Raw genomic sequence first — 27207 nt, forward strand, 5'->3', positions numbered from 1 at the left:
GTAGTGTTTGTAAACACCCTGGTAGGTTGATTAATAACCTAAAACGAGATTACAGGCACTAGTTACAGTGAGAAGCTTCCTCCTGAGTACACAGCTTGATTAAAAAAAAAAAAAATTCAATATTCAGGTCCCCAAGAAAGTAGACCTCTCTGTTTACGTCACATACACTATCAAGCATTTCACACATATTATTTAGATACTGACTGTTAGCACTTGGTGGCCTGTAGCAGCACCCCAAAAGAAAGGCTTTAGATGTGTCAAGTGAACCTGCAACCACGACACGTTAATAACTCTTTACATAAGATCTTCTCTAAGAATTGCAGAGATATGGCTCTGAATATATACAGAAATACCTCCTCCATAAGCATTTCTGTCTCTTCTATAGATGTTCTTTCATTGTACTGCTACTGCTGTATCATCAAATGAATTATCTAAGTGAGTCTCAGAAATGGGTAATATGTTAATGTTATCTGATGTTAGCAAGTTATTGATTTCATGAAACTTATTTCTAAGGCTACATATATTAATATGGGCTATTTTCTGCTCTTTCCTGGGTAGCTGTTTGACTGAAAGCTCTTTTTAGTCACGTCATCTGATGCGTGCTCTGCTCTCCCCTGAGGCTTCCTTGCCAGAGTGGAACAGCCCATGTCCCTCACAGCCCCGGGGCCCGTTTGTTCTCAAAAGGGGCCAATGCATGTCACCCTGGCCCCAGGCCCTACATACACACACAGACACGCACACTGCTGGATCCCTTCACTTATACACACACATACTGGCATACACACATACACTGCATACAAACATACTCACATACATGCATACGGACTCACTCGATCGCATGCACAGCATGAACTCAACACACATACACACACACAGACACAACCTAGGCAGGGAGGTTATGCACGGTAGAGGGAGATGAGGATGTGGAGGAGGTGTATTATGCAGTGAAGAAGTGAATCCTTCATGACTGTAGTGCGGGCCTTTCTCTTGGCAGTACTCTCCTCTGTCTCCTTTGTGAAAGCCTTGCTGAGACTCGTCCTGTTTAGTGGGGGCAGGCTATAGGGGTCTTTCTCTGTGCCTTTCACAAGCAGCCAGCTCGGGAAGAATAACCTTTACACGCATAGTTTATTCCTTTGACTGTGTAGTTGTTGAGACGCTAGCGATCTGCAGGAATATATAGGCATACCGCACCCACTGCTGATACCAATCCTAAATTATGTTGCTTACACCTGTACGATTCTCTCATCTCCGCAAGTACATTTAGGCTAGGTGTTGCTGATTTGTAATCGGGCGTAAAACTCACCCTTCACAAACCTCTCTTAGAATTTGTCCCCTAAAAGTGTTCTCTCTGGCCAACCCCTTCTTATATCTTGTATCTTTGCTCACACAGCTCAACTAAAACACATTAACAATTCAGGAGCTGGGCATATCACTTTATACCATCAATCCAACCTCTTCATTTTAGCCTGTGAAAAAGGACAAGGACAAACTCTAAAGTCTGGCCTGGCTTGTTGTTATGTTGGTGAGTCCAAGGCTAAGGCTGACTGTCATTTGGTCAAATAGCGAAGATGACAATCAATCAATCAAATATATTTATAAAGCCCTTCTTACAACAGCTGATGTCACCAAGTGCTGTACAGACACCCAGCCTAAAACCCCAAACAGCAAGCAATGCAGGTGTAGAAGCACGGTGGCTAGCAAAAACTCCCTAGAAAGGCCAGAACCTAGGAAGAAACCTAGAGGAACCAGGCTATGAAGGGTGGCCAGTCCTCTTCTGGCTGTGCCGGGTGGAGATTATAACAGAACATGGCCAAGATGTTCATATGTTCATAGATGTCCAGCAGGGTCAAGTAATAATAATCACAGTGGTTATAGAGGGTGCAACAGGTCAGCACCTCAGGATAAATGTCAGTTGGCTTTTCATAGCCGATCATTCAGAGTATCTTTACCACTCTTACTGTCTCTAGAGTGTTGAAAACAACAGGTCTGGGACAGGTAGCACGTCCGGTGAACAGGTCAAGGTTCCATAGCCGCAGGCAGAACAGTTGAAACTGGAGCAGCAGCACGACCAGGTGGACTGAGGACAGCAAGGAGTCATCAGGCCAGGTAGTCCTGATGACAATGATAGGTGGCATGTATTATGGAATGTATATCAAAGGATCCAAAAATATACACACTTCAGACAGCACAGGAGAGAGATAGCACACACCCTAGGCATGTCAGAAGAGCAAGAGTGCACTAGCAAAAATCTGCGTCCTAACTGACACTGGCCTATTCTGTCACGCCCTGACCATAGAGAGCCTTTTTATTTCTCTATTTGGTTAGGTTGGGGTGTGACTAGGGTGGGTACTCTAGTTTTTGTATTTCTATCTTGGCCTGGTATGGTTCCCAATCAGAGGCAGCTGACTATCGTTGTCTCTGGGGATCATATTTAGACAGCCTTTTCCCACTGGGTTTTTGTGGTATCTTGTTTTTGTGTAGTGCCTGTGAGCACTGCATTTGCTTCACATTTCGTTACTCTTTATTGTTTCATTTAATAAACATGTGGAACTCTACACACGCTGCGGCTTGGTCTATTTATTCCAATGATCGTGACAGAAGATCCCACCACAACTGGACCAAGCAGCGTGCCCGGGAGGAGATGGACTCCTGGTCTTTGGAGGAGGTCGAGGAGAGAATATTCTGGATTTGGGAGGAAGTCTTGGCAAGATACGAAAGCCTTCCGTGGAAACAGACGCAAGAAGAGAAGGGAGGACAGCGACGACGCCAATTTGTTTTTGTGAGTTTAATTTAATAAACATGTGGAACTCTACGCACGCTGCGCCTTGGTCCATTTATTCCAACGATTGTGACATATTGCCTTTATACTGTGTTACTTTTGACCAGGGACCATGGCCAAAAGTAGTGAACTATAAGGAATAGGATGCCATTTGGGATGCAACCATAGAGATTTGAGGGCAGATGTTGACTGAAATAGAAGTTGCCCTTTACCACAAGACCGGGTCTTGTTGTTTAAATCCTTATAAGTTAAGACTGAGGTTGTAGAAACTGACCCTGGACCAGAGCTTAGAGGCAGCTCCTCCCAAAAGCTGCTGGATATGCAAGCCAAACATATCCAGTGTGCACTGCTCACAGTGCAGATATTCTTTCTGCTGTACACTGAGCCAACTGTGTCTTGCCAGCACAGTCCTCGTTTCAACCTGGCACGGTTTTAGAAATGCCCCGTAGGCCTGCTACTACTGACACACACACAGAGCACATACACACTCATGGCGCGCGCACACACAGAGCACATACACACACACACACACACACACACACACACCAAAACACTGGATTAGCCCCACTCACTTGTGTTTTATGAATGAGCGACCTGTAGAGAGCCAACAGGGAGAGGTGAGAGGAACATTGTTAAGTATAATCAGCTGAAAGTCCTATCATAGTATGACTGTAGGCACATGGCCTCCCTCACTGCTGCTGAGAGATGGCTGGGAGGTTCTGAATCTTCCAGACCTGATGGTGCTGAATAAACAACTGATCCTACTATTAAGGTTATGGGCCATGTCACGTTCCCTTAGCCCTTTTGCTGTCCTACATCACACTGGACTAACACAGAGTGGGGGTGTGACATGGAGGAAATGGGGGCCAGAGTTACGAAAGATGGGCTGCGTTCCAACATGCAAACTAGCGTACCACTTAGAATGCATGCCAAATATATAGCTTTATCCTAAGTCGTGTGTTAGACTTGACACGTTAAAACATGGTTCAGTGAATACTGCAGTGCCCTCTATAAGGATATCTTCTGCTTTTGTTCTACATGAACTCTGATGCCCCTGATGATAGTGCTATGGTATAGCTCCAACACTGCCGTGTATCCCAGTGTGACCTGCCTGCCACTAATTCCATCAAAGAGACAATATGGAGGCCACCTAATAGAGGCACTGAGGGTATCCCTACAGTTCCGGGGAACAAAGCTGCATGTCGTCTCATTAACCTAGGAAATCCTCCCGGGATTTTAAAGGGACCAGCGGGAAACCACGGGGTCCACAGGGGTTGAATTTAGTCTGAAGGAACACAGACACACACATAATGTACACTACGTACTGTCTGTCTAAGACATTTAGGTAAATAGCTGTAGACCAACTAACCACGTTATATACATTAACACTACACTCTCACCAAGACAATGCTAGTGATGAAATAAGATGGGATTGGTAGACTGGAGTGTATAGGCCTAGGAGACGTTCAGTGCCTTGTTTCTGTCATCGTTTGGAGTGATTGGATGCCTAGTCATTGTCTTTAATATCTGGTAAAATAGCAGGGAATGATACCATGTCAGAAGACGATGATGATGACATCATCACTGCAGCTGCCAAAGCAGTGATGTTACCCTGACCTGCTGAAGGGGTAACATCTGAGGGCCTATGCCAAGTCTTTTCAGCCTCCCGAGGGGGAAGAGGCATTGTCATGCCTTCTTCACGGCTGTGTTGGTATGTGTGGACCATGTTAATTCTTTAGTGATGTGGACACCTGCTCCACTACAGTGCTCCGTTTCCTGTAGTCCACAATCAGCTCCTTTATCTTGCTAATGTTGAGGGAAAGATTGTTGTCTTGGCACCACACTACCAGGTCACAGACCTCCTCCCTATAGGCTGTCTCATCGTCGTCAGTGATCATGCAATCAGGTGGTGGATGTGTAGTTGCCTACCCTCACCACCTACGGGCAGCCCGTCAGGAAGTCCAGGATCCAGTTGCAGAGGGAGTCGTTCAGTCCCCGGGTCCCGAGCTTAGGGATGAGCTTTGAATATGGTGTTAAACGCTGAGCTGTAGTCAATGAACAGCATTATAACATAGGTGTTCCTCTTATACGGGTAGAAAAGTGCAATGTAGATTGTGTCATCTGTGGATTGAGGCGGTATGCAAATTGAAGTGGGCCCAGGGTGTTTGGGATGATTGTGTTGATGTGAACCATGACCAGCCTTTCAAAGCATTTTATGGCTGCAGATGTGAGTGCTATGGGGTGATAGTCATTTAGACAGATTACCTTGGTGTTCTGAGCGAGAGCGAGAGCGATCACTTGTGGTGAGAGAGAGAGAGAGAGAGAACGTGTGTATACAGGTGTTTCTCTCTGTGTGTTTTAAACATTGACTTAGTACTTTAAAATGAGACACTACCTTGACATGAAGATACTGCTGGATACAGAGGAGAGAAGAGTAGTCTTGTAGCCTTGAGCCATAACGTGTTTGCTCTCTAATCAGCTCCTACTGACAGAGATGAACCCTAATTTGAATCAGATACACAGTGACAGTGGCTCATAAGTGTAAGTGTGTGGATACAAAACAACAATGCAGTGCATTCGATATAATATGAACTGTGTGCGTTGGGTTATAGACAGAGTCCCCACACACTATGATCTATTTTTCTCTGGGCCTGTGTTCTGGGAACTGGACAGAGCGTCCGGAGCAGATGCAGTGCCACAGGTTAAATTAAAGGATTGGGATGATGATGAGGATGGAGGAAAACAGCCAGAGATGTCAGTGTGAATTAGTCACTGGGAGTGTTGAGGGCTCTCTCTCTCTTCTGCTCTGTCCACCCTCCACCCAGCAGGCTGGCACGCAAATATGGATTTTTAGACACACAGACACTGTCTGTCTGTTTGTGTGTTTCTACACCACGGCTCCTTGCTGGAAATGAATGCTCTTCAGCTCCGTTTGTTGGAGGATACTTCACTGCCTGCAACTGTACCCAGTCATCCCCATAAGAGGGGGGTCAGACCAGGAACGTTCTCTCTCTGTCTATCTCCCTCCTTCCCTGTCTTCTCTTCTCGCCCCCCTCTATTCTCGCTGTGTGTGACAGACAGCGATGTTGACTCTAAGGCCTTGACTAAGTCCTCTTAGGGCTAAGGTACAAAGTTGAGCTGTCACCTGAAGTACACTGACATCAGGATTATCCCTGTAGGGAGAGGAGTCTCCAGAGCCACCGTACAGTGTACAGTACACCGCAGGAAGAGGGGATGGGGAGAATGTGTTGCACCTCTGTCTCCATGTTGTCAACGATACCTTACCACCTACACACACACAAATGCATGCACACACACACAGACACTTACTCAATCACAGTGGCAGTCTGCTGTTTATTGAGTCCCTCCATATGTGCAGACAATTTGACGATAGGGAGCCTGCTGAGGCTTTATCCTCCCCACAAATCCTCCATCCACCCTGGGTCTAGATTTGGCATCTACCCTCACAGCTCTCTCTCTCTCTCTCTCTCTCTCTCTCTCTCTCTCTCTCTCTCTCTCTCTGTGTGTGTGTTCAGGACTTAAGCCTGTTACATAATTGTATTAAAGCAAGAGTCACTTCACACCTCTTTCACTGTGTGAGACTTAGCATAAACGTCTGTCAGAGGGAAGACCTCTGCCTCTCAACATCGTTGTCCCAAATGGTACCCTATTCCCTATGTAGTGCACTACTTTGACCAGGGCTCATAGGGTGCTGATTTATCTGCTGGGTCCTTGGAGATCTCAGGGTGGCACTGTTAATGGTGTCGGTCACACACCGAATGGAAGGTGACGTGTGCAGCGGTGTATTCTGTTGTCTCGATAACAAAGGGGGTTTGTGACCTGGATACGACAACCTGAGATGAATGTCTATGTGGTGTATAACAACACGTTTGCAGATGGAGTAAACGTACAAAATGCATTGTAGCCTATTGCTGTACTGTACACACTATTACTTTATGATTTAATACACCGATATCACCATTGACTGTACTGTCGCATTTAGACTAATTCTCTTTCTCCCCACCCTCTTTCTCTCTCTCCTGCCTATATTTTCCCTTTCTCTATCCCTCCGCAGAAAACTAAGCTCCAGGATGCGTTGCAGGAGAAAAATCGCCTGAACCTTGAGTTGTCCAGCCACAACCTGAAGGTATCCAAGTATGACCAGGTAGGTAAGACACTCGGTATGCATCCCAAAAGGCACTCTGTTCCCTACATAGTGCACTACTTTTGACCAGGGCCCATAGGGCTCAACTGCACGACAGCACAGCCCAGCACAGTGCTAAACTCTCTTGATCAATGGGCATACAGTTGAAGTCGGAAGTTTACATACACCTTAGCCAAATACATTTATACTCAGTTTTTCACAATTCCTGACATTTAATCCAAGTAAAAATCCCCTGTCTTAGGTCAGCTAGGATCACCACTTAATTTTAAGAATGTGAAATGTCAGAATAAAAGTAGAGAATGATTCATTTCAGCTTTCATCAGATTCCCAGTGGGTCAGAAGTTTACATACACTCAATTTGTATTTGGTAGCATTGCCTTTCAATTGTTTAACATGGGTCAAACATTTTGGGTAGTCTTCCACAAGCATCCCACAATAATTTTGGCCCATTCCTCCTGACAGAGCTGGTGTAACTGAGTCAGGTTTGTAGGCCTACTTGCTCGCACATACTTTTTCAGTTCTGCCCACATATTTTCTATGGGATTGAGGTCAGGGCTTTGTGATGGCCACTCCAATTCCTTGACTTGTCCTTAAGCCATTTTGCCACAACTTTGGAACTATGCTTGGGGTCATTGTCCATTTGGAAGACCCATTGGCGACCAAGCTTTAACTTGCTGACTGATGTCTTGAGATGTTGCTTCGATATATCCACATAATTTTCCTACCTCATGATGCCATCTATTTTGTGAAGTGCACCACTCCTGCAGCAAATCACCACCACAACATGATGCTGCCACCCCCGTGCTTCACGGTTGGGATGGTGTCTTCTGCTTGCAAGCCTCCCCCTTTTTCCTCCAAACATAATGATGGTCATTATGGCCAAAAAGTTATATTTTTGTTTCATCAGACCAGAGGACATTTCTCCAAAAAATACTATCTTTGTCCCCATGTGCAATGCAAACCATAGTCTGGCTTTTTTATGGCGGTGTTGGAGCAATGGCTTCTTCCTTGCTAAGCGGCCTTTCAGGTTATGTCGATATAGGACTCTTTTTACTGTGGATATAGATACTTTTATACCTGTTTCCTCCAGCATCTTCACAAGGTCCTTTGCTGTTGTTCTAGGAGTGATTTGCACTTTTCGCACCAAAGTACATTCATCTCTAGGAGACAGAACGCGTCTCCTTCCTGAGCAGTATGACGGCTGCATGTTGTTTATACTTGCGTACTATTGTTTGTACAGATGAACGTGGTACCTTCAGGCGATTGGAAATTGCTCCCAAGGATGAACCAGACTTGTGGAGATCTACAATTTTTTTTCTGAGGTCTTGGCTAATTTCTTTTGATTTTGCCATGATGTCAAGCACAGAGGCACTGAGGTTGAAGGTAGGCCTTGAAATACAGGCCTTGAAATACATCCACAGGTACAACTCCAATTGACTCAAATGATGTCAATTAGCCTATCAGAAGCTTCTAAAGCCATAACATAATTTTCTGGAATTTCCCATGCTGTTTAAAGGCACAGTCAACTTAGTGTATGTAAACTTCTGACCCACTGGAATTGTGATACAGTGAAATAATCTGTCTGTAAACAGTTGTTGGAAAAATTACCATTGTCATGCACCAACTTGTCAAAACTATAGATTGTTAAAAAGACATTTGTGGAGAGGTTGAAAAACAAGTTGACTCCAACCTAAGTGTATGTAAACTTCTGACTTCAACTGTATACAGTGGTGCAAAAAAAGTCTTTAGTCAGCCACCAATTGTGCAAGTTCTCCCACTTGAAAAGATCAGAGAGGCCTGTCATTTTCATCATAGGTACACTTCAACTATGACAGACAAAATGAGAGAAAAAAAAATCCAGAAAATCACATTGTAGGATTTTTCATGAATTTATTTGCAAATTATGGTGGAAAATAAATATTTGGTCACCTACAAACAACAAGATTTCTGGCTCTCACAGACCTGTAACTTCTTCTTTAAGAGGCTCCTCTGTCCTCCACTCGTTACCTGTATTAATGGCACCTGTTTGAACTTGTTATCAGTATAAAAGACACCTGTCCACAACCTCAAACAGTCACACTCCAAACTCCACTATAGCCAAGACCAAAGAGCTGTCAAAGGACACCAGAAACAAAATTGTAGACCTGCACCAGGCTGGGAATACTGAATCTGCAATAGGTAAGCAGCTTGGTTTGAAGAAATCAACTGTGGGAGCAATCATTAGGAAATGTAAGACATACAAGACTACTGATAATCTCCCTCGATCTTGGCTCCATGCAAGATCTCACCCCGTGGGGTCAAAATGATCACAAGAACGGTGAGCAAAAATCCCAGAACCACATGGGGGGACCTAGTGAATGACCTGCAGAGAGCTGGGACCAAAGTAACAAAGCCTACCATCAGTAACACACTACACTGCCAGTGACTCAAATCTTGCAGTGCCAGATGTGTCCCCTTGCTTAAGCCAGTACATGTCCAGGCCCGTTTGAAGTTTGCTAGAGAGCATTTGGATGATCCAGAAGAAGATTGGGAGAATGTCATATGGTCAGATGAAACCAAAATATAACTTTTTGGTAAAAACTAAACTGGTCGTGTTTGGAGTACAAAGAATGCTGAGTTGCATCCAAAGAACACCATACCTACTGTGAAGCATGGGGGTGGACACATCATGCTTTGGGGCTGTTTTTCTGCAAAGGGACCAGGACGACTGATCCATGTAAAGGAAAGAATGAATGGGGCCATGTATCGTGAGATTTTGAGTGAAAACCTCCTTCCATCAGCAAGGGCATTGAAGATGAAACGTGGCTGGGTCTTTCAGCATGACAATGATCCCGAACACACCCCCGGGCAACGAAGGAGTGGTTTCGTAAGAAGCATTTCAAGGTCCTGGAGTGGCCTAGCCAGTCTCCAGATCTCAACCCCATAGAAAATCTTTGGAGGGAGTTAAAAGTCCGTATTGCCCAGCACAGCCCCAAAACATCACTGCTCTAGAGGAGATCTGCATGGAGGAATGGGCCAAAATACCAGCAACAGTGTGTGAAAATCTTGTGAAGACTTACAGAAAACGTTTGACCTCTGTCATTGCCAACAAAGGGTATATAACAAAGTATTGAGATAAACTTTCGTTATTGACCAAATACTTATTTTCCACCATAATTTGCAAATAAATTCATTAAAAATCCTACAATGTGATTTTCTGGATTTTTTTCTAATTTTGTCTGAAATAGTTGAAGTGTACCTATGATGAAAATTACAGGCCTCTCTCATCTTTTTAAGTGGGAGAACTTGCACAATTGGTGGCTGACTAAATACTTTTTTGCCCCACTGTATCATATTGACCTTTCAGGGCCACAGGGACCCAGGGGTATCCCTCACAGATGCGGCTCTGCATTTCACTAACTAATAGAATCTGGGATCCATCTCTAATAGATTGATAACCACTGAAAGCCCCTTGCACAATTTCATTGCCTGTCTCCTTGGAGAGATCATGCTTGTCGTAGTTCAATGGAATTGAACACATTAGATGAGGAGTGTACCATGGATTGTGTACCATGGATGCTGGGATATCTGTTAGCCGTAACATGTTAGCCAGTGATAAATGATATTCACAGCAGCATGGAACAGATAGGCTACCGTATGGATGTTGTAGAGTTTTGTAGTTGAAGTGCATTGCCAATGGAGGTGGAGAGACCATGCTCATAGCACATAGCTGACAGGTGTGGCTTATCAAGAAGCTTATTAAACAGTGTGATCATTACACAGATGCACCTTGTGCTGGGGACAATAAACAGCCACAATAAAATGCGCAATTTTGTCACACAACACAATGCCATAGATGTCTCAAGTTTTTAGGAAGCGTGCAATTGTCATGATGACTGAAGGAATGTCCACGAGAGTTGTTGCCAAATAAGTCAATGTTCAGAATTTTGCAGTACATTCAACCGGCCTCACAACCGCAGAGCAACTGAAACCACGCCAACCCAGGACCTCCAAATCCAGCTTCTTCACCTGCAGGATCATCCGATACCAGCCACCCGGACAGATGATGAAACTGTGGGTTTGTACAACCAAAGAATTTCTGAACAAACTGTCAGAAACCTTCTCAGGGAAGCTCATCTGCACGCTCGTCGTCGCCCCCCAGGGTCTTGACCTGACTGCAGTTCGGCATCGTAACCTACTTCAGTGGGCAAATGCTCACCTTCGATGGCCACTGGCACCCTGGAGAAGTCTGCTCTTCACGGCTGAATCCCGGTTTAACAGTACCGGGCGGATGGCAGACAGCGTGTATGGCGTTGTGTGGGTGAGTGGTTTGTTGATGTCAACATTGTGAACAGAGTGTACCATATCATATGGGTAGGCATTAAGCTACAGACAATCAACACATTTGCATTTTATCGATGGCAATTTGAATACACAGAGATACCGTGACGAGATCCCGAGGCCCATATCATGTTTCAGCGTGATAATGCACGGCCACAAGGATCTGTACACAATTCCTGGAAGCTGAAAATGGCTCAGTTCATCCATGGCCTGCATACTCACCAGACCAGACATACTCCCCAGACAGACGCCCATTGAGCAGTTTGGGATGCTCTGGTACGACGTGTATGACAGCGTGTTCCTGTTCCCGCCAATATCCAGGTGGGACAACTTTCCACAGGCCACAATCAACAGCCTGATGAACTCTATGTGAAGGAGATTTGTTGTGCTGCATGAGGCAAATGTTGGTTTTCTGATCCACACCCCTACCTTTTTCTTTAAGGTGTCTGTGACCAACAGATGCATCTGTATTCCCAGTCATGTGAAATCCATAGATTAGGCCCAATTATTTTCTTTCAGTTGACTGATTTAATTATATGAATTTTAACTGAGTAAAATCTTTAAAATTGTTGCATGTTGCATTTTATATTTTTGTTATGTATAAATAAATGTAGAAAATCGGCAATCAAAATAAACTCTCTACCACAGCAACCATGTTATTTTTGCGAAGCCTATTTTATTCTGAGTTCGGATATATAAAGTTTGTATGTGAACACTATTTCTAACATGCATACAGTACTTTCAGTTTTTCTGAAATCACTTCACTCTCGTGTAAGACGGAGGCTTGCACATGTGGCACATGTGCAGATCAAATACACAGCTAGAACGCTGATTAAGCTGTTTACATGTCCTAATAATTCAAAAGATTGCTCAGAAAGCCAGGTTTTAATTGCCGTATGCTTACTTTGATTTTGATCTTATGCCAATTAAGATAAGCAGAGTAAAGTGTTTACATGACTATTGCGATGTATGGCCTTACTGCTATAATCAGTTTAATATTGAATTATTAGTGTTGTCGTGTTTTTGGCTATGCCGGATTAAGTGATATGACATGCTATTCTATAAAATCCTTTCTCCGTAATTAATATTACCTGATTGAGCTAATCATGTAAATATAATTAACTAGAGAGCCGGGGCACCATGAAAGAATATTTATGGAGCTGTTATCTTCCGAATAAACTCTTAAAGATCTAGTAATATTTTACATCAATAGCAGTCAATATTAATCGTCACCTTAATTCAGTCTCATCTGAAAGTTGTAAATTCTTGGTTATCTTCACGAACCCTGGCTAACAAGTTGAAGCAATACAAAATTGGGTTTAATTATTTATTTACTAAATACCTAACTAATCACACAGAATTACATATACAAAGAATGAATCATACCTTGATTACAAATTACGTCAAAGGAAAACGGAACAGATATGACAGCTGGTTACACAAAAGAAAAGGGGCTGGGTTTGAGTGAAAGAGCAGGAAGACTGAGGGACAAAGGGAGAAGCTGTGCTATCGTAAATACAGTATCTTATACATTCAAAATTAACGCCCATTTTGAAAGGTAAAATGCAATAAATATTTACTCTGAGCTGCGCTTCGGTAGGTTGGTGGTAGATGGAAGGCCGTGTTGCCAAACCGAGTCCTTTGTCCTATGAAGAATGTCTCTGGTGGTCAATTGAATACGTTGTAGTAACGTCATTGTGTGGTAGAGGGGATACTCTGTCTGTTCTTTCCTAGCCCGTGTTTGCAGCTGCTGTTGCTAACTCAACTGCTAGGAGGTATCACTTCTGTAGTGAATAAGAGTTCAAAGTTCATACCATTCGCAACCAAAGCTCACACTGAGGTTGGCTTAGTTCTGTAGTTGACATGTTAGTCCTTTTAACGCAGAGGCTGCAGACCTCATGTACTTGGAACTGGAGGTTACGTTGTCGTCAAGGCTTTATATAGGAAGGGAGAGGAGGGCGTGTTTGAAAAGTTTTATAACCCATGTCCCTTCACAGGGGCGGGCCACTGATTGAGCAGAGGCCTAACTTTATGAAAACCCAAATCTCTCATTTGGAAGCTAAAATTACATTTAATCTCTTCACCAATAATTTTATATTCAAACATTTAAATTGAACAACAATTCCATGTGAATTCGATAACTCTGATGTGTAGACTTTCCACTGTAGAGTTTATGTCATCCTATCATTGAGGAGAATATCTCAGATGACAACCGAACTGACATCATATTCATTAAGTACCACCGCATATGTTCAATTGGTCGGATTACTAGAATATAGTTAATTTCCCCCCACCTTCTGATGTTCCCAGAATCTCTATGTTAACCAAGGGGTTTTGAAATTTCACATCAATAGGGTGGAGAGAGGAAAAAGGGGGGTAGAGGTATTTATGACTGTCATAAACCTACCCCCAGGCCAACGTCATGACAGTGTGCATGTAAATGCACTCGATGACACAAACATCGAGAGCACCACTCCCCAGCCTCCCAGTGTGTCTATCTATCGCATTCCTGTCCGGCACGCACGCACGCACGCACACACAGAGTGAGTGAGCGAGTGACTGAGTGACTGACTGACTGTGAGTGAATGACTGACTGACTGACTGTGAGTGAATGACTGACTGACTGACTGTGAGTGAATGACTGACTGACTGTGAGTGAATGACCGTCTGTGGAGGGTCTGTGGAGGGAGGCGGCAAGCGCTAATAGTCTCACTTAAGGAGGACCAGTTTTAACACGTGTCAAGGGAACAACTTGGCTCTTGCCTCTGTCCTATTGCCCCAACCAGCTCCTCGCGCAACAAAAAGGAGCTGTCTTTCTCCGCCGGCCAAGACGGGTCTTTGAGATGAAAGACGGGAGGTACCAGTGCCTGAGCCTGGGTCTGATGCTACTACCTGAGGGGGCATGCTTAGCGTTAGCATCAGAGGCAGTAATCACAGGAGCAGTTAGCATTAGTGCTGGGCGCTAGCCAAGGTGCTCTCTCTCTCTCTGGGTATTAATGTAATGAGATTGTTGAGACTCAGTAAATAACCGCCTCTGTCTAACCCTCGCGTCAAAGGGGCGATTTCTCAAAGCGGACGATGTGAGATCGATGGGAGGTGTGAGTGGAGCAGTCTTCCTGTATCAGAGGGAGGGGATGCAGCGGGGGACAGAGAGCCCCAGATGGACGACAGGAAAGGGAGAGAGTAAACGAGTGCTGAGAGGAACTTGTCAGGACTGTCTGATTGATGGGAGGGAAGGCGAGGGACTAGTTACTGTGGGTGATTTAAGCCAGTCAGTTTGGTCTTTGTCATTATCATTTTCTCATTTTCCCCCTCATGATCCCCAGATGAACTTTAACTGACCCCTGTGTAGAGAAAGAATTGTATCACATCTAAGTGGAGTTGTCAGAATTATGGAATTATGGGGAGATATACAGTAGATTTGATTTTATATCAGAAAATAATATCTTGTCACAAACTTTACCCACAACCAAGAATGATTATAGATTCATTTGTTTGAGGGTCTGGCTGAAATCTTTTGTTTCAGCGTACAAGTACAACATTATGAATAACTTGTGTGGTGCAATTTCGTGGAGTCTGCAAATTACCTTGAATGAGCTAATCTGTCGTGGTAATTAATTAGTGACTTAAGGGGTTGGAAAGCGGTGAGGAAGGATTCTGTTCAGATGGAGCATAACTCCAGAAAACCCAACTGAACTCACCTTCAAGGCATTCCGATTGGTGATGAAATTAAGCCACCGATTTTGAGTTAGCAGCTACCTTTCATAGTCACTATAGAAATAGGCTGATTAACTTTACTTGAGTTTGTGAACTCTCCACCCCCCCCCCCCCCCCCACCCCACCCCCATGAAACTCTGATTCATGTAATGGTGTAAGACCAATCTTCATCAATTTTGCATGCCTCTGTTACTTCGGAAATACATGGATATGAATGAAAAAGAAGGATATTGTTGGAATAGAAGAAAAATTGGTTCTCTCCAATTTGTACTGTATATTTAACCTCTCTGATTTACTCTTCCCCTGATTTGATTTCTCTCTTTCCTTATTTTCTTTTTCTCTAGGTAAGGTCAGAATATGAGCAACTTAGACACACCTATAGCACTGTGAGTCAGGAGAGAGACTTGGCTCAAGAGGAGAGGAAACAGCTCGAAGGCAAACTGGAGAACCTCGAGCAGGTCCTCAAGGTGAGAATACATCTGCCCGTCCATCCATCCAAACATCAATCAATCCATCCTAGCTCTCCTAAATTCACTGCTACTGTTCCTCCAACTCAGCCAATCATGAGATATGAACTAAACATCAGCGGCACGGTTCTATAAGGCCTTTGCAATCTGATTGGTTTAGGTTAACGTAAGGCCAGATCACTTGTACCTTTTGTGAAAACCTGATTGGACAAATGCATCTATCTACAAAATCTGTCCTTCGAGTTATAGAATACATATTGTTTTTACAATAAAAGCTTGGAAGAAATTGGTGTAAGTCATGAGCTTTGTTATCTGCTTTGCAGGACACACTTTTTCATTAGACTCTTATTTGCCAATAGCAATCAGCAGTAGTCTCATAGCAGTGTGACAATGCTCTCATTACAAATCACTGCTTCCCTCCATTCCATATTGATTGTCTGTTTGTAAGGAGTGGATATGTTTGAGGGAAAAATGTACCCATCAAGAGGAAATTGACTCCTGCTCCTGAAAAATGAAAGAATTGTGTGTTGCTTTCTCATTGCCTATTGATTTGTACAGATGGGTAGATTGCATGTTGGAGAACATTATGTGGAAAGCAGAGAAAGAAGATTTCCCGAAGTGGAGCATTCTCCTTCGTTTCCAGTGTGCTCAATGTTGCAGGGATAATGACGATACCAATGACTGCGATTATGAAAATCTGTAGGCTATTGTCTGATCGCTGTGTGGGAGAGCAAGAGGACAGTTCATTCTGGAGCTTTTGAATGACCCCCACCACATCTGATAGAGTGAGCCTAGCAGATCAAATCAAATGTTATTGTTCACATACACATGTTTAGCAGATGATATTGGGGGTGTAGCGCAATGCATGTGTTTTTAGCTCGAAAGTGCAGTGAATATCTAATAAGTCTAACAATTTCACAACAATACACACAATTTCTAAAGTAAAGGAATGGAATTAAGAATACATAAATATTTGGACAAGCAATGTTGGAGTGGCATAGACTATAATACAGTAGAATAGAATAGAATACAGTATATACATATGAGATGAGTAATGCAAAATATGCAAACATTGTTAAAGTGACTAATGTTCCATTATTAAAGTGGCCAGTGATTTCAAGTCTATGTATATAGGGCAGCAGCCACTACGGTGCTAGTGATGGCTATTTAACAGTCTGATGGCCTTGAGAGAGAAGCTGTTTTTCAGACTCTCGGTCTCTGCTTTGATGCATCTGTGCTCACCTCGCCTTCTGGGTGGTAGCGGGGTGAACAGGCAGTGGCTCGGGTGGTTGTTGTCCTTGATGATCTTTTTGACCTTCCTGTGACATCCGGTGCTGTAGCTGTCCTGCAGGGAAGGTAGTTTGCCCCCGGTAATGCGTTGGGCAGACTGCACCACCCTCTGGAGAGCCCTGCGATTGCGGGCAGTGCAGTTGCCATACCAGGCGGTGATACATCCCGACAGGATCCCAGGGCCCTAACCTCCTCTCTGTAGGCTGTCTTGTCATTGTTGGTAATCTACTGTCTACTACTGTTGTGTTGTCTGCAAACTTGATGATTGAGTTGGAGGCATGCGTGGCCACGCAGTCATGGGTGAACAGAGAGTACAGGAGAGGGCTCAGAACGCACCCTTGTGCGGCCCCTGTGCTGAGGATAAGTGAAGTGGAGGTCTTCTTTCCTACCTTCACCACCTGGGGGTGGCCTGTCAGGAAGACCAGGACCGAGTTGCACAGGGCGGGGTTCAGACCCAGGGCCCCAAGCTTAATTATGAGCTTGGAGGGTACTATGATGTTGAATGCTGAGCTATAGTCAATGAACAGCGTTCTTACATAGGTATTCCTCTTGTTCAGATGGGATAGGGCAGTGTGCAGTGCAATGGCGATTGCATCGTCTGTGGATCTATTGGGACGGTAAGCAAATTGAAGTGGGTCTAGGGTGTCAGGTAAAGTAGAGGTGATATGATCCTTGACTAGTCTCTAACAACACTTCATGATGACAGAAGTGAGTGCTACGGGGCTATAGTCATTTAGTTCAGTTACCTTTGCTTTCTTAGGAATAGGAACAATGGTGGACATCTTGAAGTATGTGGGGACAGCAGACTGGGATAGGGAGAGATTGAATATGTCCATAAGCACTCCAGCCAGCTGATCTGCGCATGCTCTGAGGACCCGCTAGGGATGCCGTCTGGCCCGGCAGCCTTGCAAGTGTTAACACTCTTAAATGTCTTACTCAAGTCGGCCACAGAGAAGGAGAGCCCAGTCTTTAATAGCTTGCCGTCTCGGTGGCACTGTGTTATCCACAAAGTGGGCGAAGACGGTGTTTAGCTCATCCGGAAGCAAGACGTCGACAAGGTGGCTGGTTTTCCCTTTGTAGTCCGTGATTGTCTGTAGACCCTGTCCATACATCTTGCGTTTGAGCAGTTGAATTGCGACTCCACTTTGTCTCTGTACTGACATTTTGCATGTTTGATTATTTTACAGAGGCAATAACTACACTGTTTGTATCAGGCCATATTCCCAGTTACCTTGCCATGGTTAAATGCGGTGGTTCGCACTTTCAGTTTTGCGTGAATGCTCCCACCTATCCACGGTTTCTGGTTTGGGTAGGTTTTAATAGTCACAGTGGTACAACATCTCCTATACATTTCCTGATAAACTCAGTCACCGTTTCCGTGTATTCGAGAATATTATTCTCAGAGGCTACCCGGAACATATCCCAGTCCACGTGATCAAAACAATCTTGAAGCATGGGTTCTGATTGTTCAGACCAGCGTTGAATAGTCCGTAGCACGGGTACTTCCTGTTTGAGTTTCTGCCTATATGGAGTCATGATCAGATTTGCTGAAGGGAGGGCCTTGTAGGCATTTTGAAAAGCTGAGTAGCGCTACAATACGGGGCGGAGCTAGCATGTTGGAGTGAACGGCTGTGCGTGAGAGGCTCCTGCAACTTTTTTGCGAAATAATCTAATTTAACCTACTCTATGGCACTTTTTACAACAAACGTTTCTTTCTAGTACAAGATTGTAACTTTTTATATGAAAATGCCGAGTAATAAGCGACCAAAGGACAATAAATCCACAGCGGAGGCCTACTCCCCACTAAACAACGAGACAGACATGGCGGGAGGCACATGCAACAACGTGACACTTACAGAACTTACCCGGGCTTTGGGGGAGCTGCGTGTTGCTATAGCTGAGGATCTTAAGGCCACTATTGCTGAACTGGACACCAAAATCGAGAGCATCATTCGAACGGTCGCTTCGCATGGCCAGAGTATTGTGGACCTTGAGAAAGCTTCTGAATTCAACGCTGGTAGGATCGACGAGTTAGAGAAGCTATGCACGTCATTGCAGGATAGTGTGCAGAAGCTTTCTTTGAAAGTGGTGGACCTGGAGGGCCGATCCAGACGTAATAACCTTTGCGTTGTTGGTCTGGCAGAGGGGGTGGAGGCGGGCTCTCGCCCCACCGACTTCTTCGCCAAGCTATTGAAGGATGCAATGGGATCGGATGTTTTGGCTTCGGATCCCCAGCTGGACCGTGCACATCGCTCCCTTGTTCCAGTGCCTAGACTGGGCCAACGTCCTCGCCCAGTGATCATCTGTTGTCACAGTTTCAAGACCAAGGATCTTATCCTGCGTGAAGCTCGAATGAGGGGCACCCATTCCGGGCACCCATTCTGTGTCTATGAGGATTATGCGCCCGATGTGGCAAAGCATCGCAGCGACTACAGAGATGTCATGACCAAACTCTACAAACTCCATCTTCGCCCAGCCTTACTCTTCCCTGCAAGACTAAGAATTACCCCGCCTTCCGGTGAGAAGATTTGGCTCTCCTCGGTTTTGGACGCAGAGAAGTTTATCCGGGGATATACACCAATCCCCCGTACAGGTTAGAGTGCCTTGTTATTGCGTGTTAGGGTCTGCTCAAGGACTCGAATCCATACTATACCATATTGGGTGAAAACGTATTAAACGGGCTCAACAAGGGCTACCGAACATGTAAGACGCTGAGCAGACCAATGAATGGCGGTCAGAGCTCTCATTTAACGTTAAATTCACTTTCATCCCGGCTGTGCTCAGAGCGATGCATATTTTTTACTTCCAGGTTTGATCACTGACACCTTCGGACGGATATACTTATATTCCCCCACTTTTGTTTTGTTTCGTTATTTATTTTACAATCCTTACATTATTCTTACTACCATACCATTTATTTATTGCTTGCGGGGGACTGGGGTTGATGGTTGGGAGGGGGCAGACACCTGGTTAGCAAGTTGATGTTTTGTGCCGTTCTGCCTTTGTCTGGCCGTGGGCCTCTCTCCCGACTAGAGTGCCACCAGCCCTCTGCAGTGCTTATGTCTGTGTAGGTGTGCGTACATAGTAGTGCGTACTATTTGTACTTTATTACTATTTTCTCTTAGCATTTTAGTATTATGTATGTGTATATTTTAAATCAGTGTAGATTGTTATTCTGGGGTATGAATGTGTGTATGTGTATATGCGCATATGGATGTATATACATATTCTTTAAATATATATTTTTATATATGATTTTTTTTGTGTGGGTATGTATACATACATGTATATGTATGTATATAGGTGTGTATGTATATATATGTATGTATATGTGTGTATGTATGTGTATGTATGTATATGTGTGTATGTGTGTATGTATGTATGTGTGTGTATGTATATATATGTATATGTATGTATGTATGTATGTATGTGTGTACATATGTGTATGTGTATGTATATATACAGTGCCTTGCGAAAGTATTCGGCCCCCTTGAACTTTGCGACCTTTTGCCACATTTCAGGCTTCAAACATAAAGATATAAAACTGTATTTTTTTGTGAAGAATCAACAACAAGTGGGACACAATCATGAAGTGGAACGACATTTATTGGATATTTCAAACTTTTTTAACAAATCAAAAACTGAAAAATTGGGCGTGCAAAATTATTCAGCCCCCTTAAGTTAATACTTTGTAGCGCCACCTTTTGCTGAGATTACAGCTGTAAGTCACTTGGGGTAAATACAGTTTTATATCTTTATGTTTGAAGCCTGAAATGTGGCAAAAGGTCGCAAAGTTCAAGGGGGCCAAATACTTTCGCAAGGCACTGTATATATATGTATGCATATATTTTTATTTCTTTCTTATTAAACATGTTTTTTATGGGGGGAACGTTTAATTTAACAAATCCTTGTTCCGATCTCCTGACCCACAGTATGTAAAGGTACGGCTGACTATGTCGGTTGCGGATGGTTTATTTTTTGACCGGCAGTGCTTAGCAATATAATCTTGAGGCTATATCTTGCTTATCTCTGGGATTGACCCAGGATGACGCTTAAATGCGCAATATGTTTAAGTTGCAACTTATTCGGTTTAGGTTTATTAGATGCTAACTGAACACTTTACTCGCGGGAGCCTCCTCAGTTCATATGTTAGTAGAAGTTCTAGGATAGTCAGAGGTGAACGTATAGTTGGGATTTTATTTTTGTTTTACCTCTTGTTCGAGGTCGCGCCGTGCTTTTTGGCATCGGCCAGACAATGTGTTTATTATTTTTATTTTCCCTTTTTTTTTCTCCTGTTTGTACATGCCTGTTAAATGTGGGTTGATGGGGGGTAAGTGTTGGGGAAATTAGGGGTACAGGGTGGGAAGTAAAGGTGCTTGCAGGGGGAGGGGTGGGTTGGATACTGCTCGGGTGTAGGTGCTACATATGCTGATCGTGATGGTTTGGTGCGCTTTCTTACCTTTTTATCAAGTTACATGGTATGCAGGCCACCATAGGAACTAAAAACGAGAGGAGGGCGGGGCTTACATTCACTTCCTGGAATGTCAAGGGTTTAAACGAACCAATTAAGAGGGGCAAGGTCATAGCCCACTTGAAAGCACTCTCGTCTGATATTATATTTTTGCAAGAAACCCATCTGAAGAATAACTCTCATAGCAGACTTAAGTGTAGGTGGGTGGGGCAAGTGTATCACCCTAACTTCTCTGCCAAAACGAGAGGCACAGCGATTCTGGTACGGAAAGGAATTCCCTTTCTACATAAAACCACTATTGCGGATAAAGAGGGTCGGTATGTGATCGTAATAGGAGAAATCCACTCTACCTCAGTAACTCTACTAAATATCTATGGGCCAAACATTGACAACCCCTCTTTTTTCAAAAGAGTCCTTGCCCTGATTCCAGATATCTCCCATACTAACCTGGTCATTGGAGGGGACCTTAACTGTGTGGTAGACCAATATTTGGATAGATCCTCTACCCGGCGAACCCCTACCTCCTATTCAAGCGAATTCTTGAATACCTACATAAAAAATTAGAACTTATTTGATATATGGAGGATCGCTAACCCTACGGGTAGGGAATACTCCTTTTACTCTCATGTTCACAAGGTTTACACTCGAATTGACTACTTTTTGTTGGATGCTAGACTACTCCCCTATACCTGTAATGTGAGGTATCATGATATTATATTCTTGGACCACAGTCCACTCACCTTCTCCCTGAGATTGGGTGACATTGTACCAAACGAGAGGGTCTGGAGGTTGAATCCTCAGCTCCTCACAGAACCAACATTCTGTGAATATCTTAAAGACCAAATTACATTTTTCTTTGATACCAACGACAACACAGAGACCTCCCCAGCATTATTGTGGGAAACACTGAAGGCTTATCTGAGAGGCTGTAATCATCTCCTTTCAGGCTGCCAGGAGTAGGCAAAACAGAGGAAAACTGGAAGAACTGGAGGGACAAATTCACTTACTGGATAGGGAGAATGCTAGCCACCCATCTATGGAGAAACATAAAAAAATTACCTCTTTAAAATTCGAATATAATCAGATTCTCTCAGCTAAAATTGCTAAATCTTTTCTCAATGCCAAGCAAAAATATTTTGAGTTTGGTGACAAACCACACAAATTACTTGCCAGACAACTTCGAAAAAATGTGAGTGACCGAATGATTCACAGGGTTAAATCTGCATCTGGGGAATTACTCTCTTCCCCCAAAGACATCAATGACAGATTCCGGCAGTTTTATGAGACTCTATATACATCTAAAGCGGATCCTAACCCCTTAATTATGCAAACATTTTTGGAGGACTGTAATGAACCTGTAATGAACCTGCCCTGAACCAGGAAGATTCTAACTTCCTGAATAAGGAAATATCTCTTGATGAAATTCGAGAAACAATTAAATCTCTAAAGAGTGGCAAGACCCCGGGCCCAGATGGATACCCTGGTGAATTCTATAAAACATTCAGCAACATGCTCTCTCCCTACCTGCACAAAATGTTGGTTCAGGCCAATGAGGATGGAGCTCTCCCTTCTACTTTGGACGAAGCGTTCATTACAGTTATACATAAGAGGGGTAAAGATCCAGAAGAGGTAGGGTCATACAGACCAATATCTCTCCTTAATACAGACCAAAAGATTTTAGCAAAAACTCTGGCTAACAGGCTTAGCACTTTAATTGGCAAATTGGTCCATTCGGATCAGACCGGCTTTATCCCTAACAGAAACTCATTCTTCAATCTCAGGCGCCTATTCAATATTATGTATTCTCAGAGGTTACCCAACGTGGACCGTGCCGTCATATCTCTTGACGCCGAAAAGGCCTTTGACCAAGTTGAGTGGCCCTATCTATTCAAGGTCCTACAGAAATGTAATATTGGAGATAGGTTCATAAATTGGATCCAGCTTTTATATAGGAAACCTTGTGCCAGAATACTCACTAACCAATCATTGTCGCCCCGATTTAACCTCAATAAGGGGACAAGGCAGGGTTGTGCACTGTCGCCTATGCTCTTCGCCCTAATTATCGAACCGCTCGCTCAGACGATTAGATCTCATGCAGCAATACACGGCTATAATACTAAAGATACCCTAAATAAGATCTCCCTATACGCAGATGACATCCTCCTCTATGTAACAGAACCCCAGGCTAGTATCCCAGCTATTCTTGATGTGATCAATTTGTTTGGTACCTTCTCGGGATACAGAATAAATTGGAACAAGAGTGAATTAATGCCCATACGGTCGCAAAATACCTCCTGGCTAGAACATCTCCCATTCATCTCCCATCTTCAGAAAAATTTACCTACCTAGGAATTGTAGTTACCAAACAATACTCTTTACTATTTAAAGAGAATTTCCCCTCTCTGATACAAAAACTCAAAGCAAACATACTATTTTGGAGAACTCTACCAATTTCTCTGCTCGGAAGAATTAATGCCATTAAAATGATCTTCCTCCCACAACTGCTCTACCTATATCAGAACATCCCAGTACTCATACCTAAATCCTTCCATAAACAACTGGACTCAATTATCAATCCTTTCATCTGGGATTATAAAACACACAGGATAGGTAAAAAACACCTCTGTAAATCCAAGATGGAAGGAGGATTGTCTCTCCCAAATTTTATATTTTATTACTGGGCCGCTAACCTCCGCGTTGTTACGTTTCTGTTGGACGACGTACTTCCGGCATCCAGCTGGCTTAGTATGGAACGTGAGGAGTGTCACTCCTTCTCTATTGGCGCTGTGATTTTGTCGCCTGTCAATCTGGAGATGTCACTTTATTGTAACAATCCTATTATACATAGCACAGTCCGAATCTGGAAGCAAATTAAAGTCCACTTTGAGCTTAGACCAATGTCATGCATGCTCCCTGTTGCCAGGAATCCCTCCTTTGCCCCTTCTAACCTTGATAACACCTTTGAGCGATGGGGAGAGTTGGGGATAAGTACCATAGGGGATTTATACATAGAGGGGACCTTTGCTTCCTCTGAGTTGCTGAGGGAAATTTATAATCTTCCCAGAAGTAATTTTTTCAGACCTACAAATTAGAGACTACGTTAGAAAACACCTCCCAACATTTGGGAATGCTAAACCTTCCATGTTTGACGGATACATAAAAATATGCCCCACCTCAGATAAACTGATATCGCGTCTATATGATGCTTTTCAATCTGTTAGCACACCTTCTACAGATGCCATCAAGGCAAAATGGGAGGAAGAACTAGGGACTGACATCTCGGTGGCAGACTGGGAAGAGAGCTTGGAGTATATCCACACATGCTCCATTAATTCCAGACATCGTCTCATACAATTCAAGGTATTACACAGATTACACTATTCCAAAACTAAACTGCATAGGATATTTCCTGACACATCCCCTACATGTGATAAATGTCAGGCTACGCAGGGTACACTACTCCACTGCTTTGCCCTATGCTCTAGCTTGCATGGTTATTGGTGTGGAATTTTTGGGATCCTCTCTGAAGTTTTGGAGACTTCAATAGATCCAGACCCGCTTCTGATAATCCTGGGAGTATCTTTGTCCCTAAACGGATTAACCAACCCCCAAAAACAACTAATCTCGTACGGTCTCATCTCGGCAAAAAAACTAATCTTGTTGTTTTGGAAAAGGAGGGAAGCGCCCTCTACCAAATTATGGCTCAGTGAATTGGCAAACACTGTACACTTAGAAAGAATTCGATATATTCTGAACAATAAATGATCAACATTTGATCAAATCTGGCAGCCTCTCCTACTTGGACGAGTCGGCGCTGTGAATTTGTACTTACTAACGCACTCTCAATTGTAATATTTTAATCTACCTTTGGGCAGCATGTGCTGGCCCTGCCACCCGAGCAGTTGGGGGGGGGGGAATAAGAGGGGGGGTATGGGGAAATCTTCCCTCTTTCTTTCTATGTGTCCTTGTTTTGTATGTCGTGTTTTGTATTATTTGTTCTGCACCCAGAACTCTGGGTCTTGTTGTTCCTGTATGCTCTCTTATGTTTAGATAAGAATTGTATACCTGTCTTGTATACCTATACACCATTCTTGTGTGTGTTTAATAAAAATATTTGAAACAGAAAAGCTGAGTAGCAGTGGTCCAATGTTTTCTCAGAGCGAGTGCTACAGTCAATGTGTTGGTATTACTTCAGTAGCGTTTTCCTCAGATTAGCTTTGTTAAAATCATCGGGTACTTTAAATGCTGCCTCAGGATATTTGGTTTCCAACTTGCATAGCGTCCAGTGTAGTTATTTCAGGGCCATTGTGATATCGGCTTGAGGGGGAATATACACGCCTGTGACTATAACCCGAAGAGAAATCTCGTGGGATGTAATACGGTCAGCATTTGATTGTGAGGTATTCTATGTCGGGTGAACAAAAGGACTTGAGTTTCTGTATGTTATCACAATCACACCATGAGTAATTAATCATTAAACATACACCCCCGCCCTTCTCCTTCCCGGAGAGATCATTATTCCTGTCTGTGCGATGAACGGACTCAGACTATATATCACAAGAACCATGTTTCCTTGAAACAGAGTATGTTACAAGCCCTGATGTCTCTCTGGAAGGAGATCCTCGCCCTGAGCTCGTCAACTTTATTATCCAGAGACTGAACATTAGCAAGTAATATACTCGGAAGCAGTGGGTGTTGTGCGCGCCTCCTTAGTCAGACTAGAAGTCCACACCGAATACCTCTTCTCAGCTGAAGGTGTTTTGGATCAGCCTCTGGAATCAGTTCAATTGCCCAGGGGGGTACAAACAAGGGATCCAATTCGGGAAAGTCATATTCCTGGTCGTAATGCTGGTAATGCTGAGTTACCACCGCTCTGATATCCAAAAGTTATTTCCGGCTGTATGTAATAACACAAAAATAATTCTGGGCTAAAAATGTAAGAAATAACACATATAAAATAAAATATTGCATAGTTGCTTAGGAGCTAGAAGCACGGTTGCCCCAACTTGTCATGGCGCCGACAGAGGTACATGCCCTCCTATGAGAAAAATGCCCTTTTGATTGGTGACTATTTTAGTGTAATATTTGATCATCAAGCAAGCTAATTTCTCAAACCCTTGAATGCTGAAAAATACCCTTCCTCGCCCTCCTGCTACCGTGAGTGCGGCAGCGAGATGTCCTGTATGCAGAGCATATGGGTGCCTGGTGGCGAGTTGAGTAGTAGGCTACTTTGAAGTTGCATCTCTCACTGTCAGGGACTTGGAAGGGGGAAATTCGTCTGTTTGTTGAGGCAGATGTCAGCAGCAGAAAATCTAGTAAAGACTAGTTAAATCAGTATAGATAAATCAGTTATTTATCTACATCATATATACAAAAGAATGTGGACACACCTTCAAATTAGTGGATTCAACTATTTCAGCTATACCCGTTGCTGACAGGTCTATAAAACCGAGCACACAGCCATGTAATCTCTGTAGAAAGTTTTGGCAGTAGAATTGCCTTTCTGAAGAGCTCAGTGAATTTCAATGTGGCACCGTCATAGGATGGCACCTTTCCAACAATTAAGTACGTCAAATTTCTGCCCTGCTAGAGCTGCCCCAGTTAACTGTAAGTGCTGTTATTGTGAAGTGGAAATGGCTAGGAGCAACAACGGCTCAGCTAAGTGGTAGGCTACACAAGCTCATAGAACGGGACCGCCGAGTGCTAAAGCGCATACAAATCTGTCCTGGGTTGCAACACTCAATACCAATTTCCAAACTGCTACTGGAAGCAACGTCAGCACAAGAACTGCTCGTCGGGAGCTTCATGAAATGGGTCTCCATGGCCGAGCAGCCGCACACAAGCCTAAAATCACCATGTGCAATGCCAAGCGTTGTCTGGAGTGAAGAGTCATGCTTCACCATCTGGCAGTCCGACGGACAAATCTGGGTTTGGCGGTTGCCATAAGAACGCTACCTGCCCAAATGCAGGTAGGAATGCATGGTGTCAACTGTAAAGT

The 27207-nt window shown here is 43.7% G+C and overlaps 1 protein-coding gene across 1 annotated transcript in view; it reads left to right on the forward strand.

Annotated features, from left to right (window-relative positions):
* Positions 1 to 27207, forward strand: part of LOC112230940 (RIMS-binding protein 2) — a 101238-nt gene that overhangs the window by 36397 nt on the left and 37634 nt on the right. The window contains 2 exon segments of the mRNA XM_024397354.2: positions 6855 to 6944; positions 15326 to 15448. Coding sequence (XP_024253122.2) covers positions 6855 to 6944; positions 15326 to 15448 — 213 coding nt within the window.

This window comes from Oncorhynchus tshawytscha, linkage group LG33 (assembly GCF_018296145.1).
Source record: "Oncorhynchus tshawytscha isolate Ot180627B linkage group LG33, Otsh_v2.0, whole genome shotgun sequence".
NCBI lineage: Eukaryota > Metazoa > Chordata > Actinopteri > Salmoniformes > Salmonidae > Oncorhynchus > Oncorhynchus tshawytscha.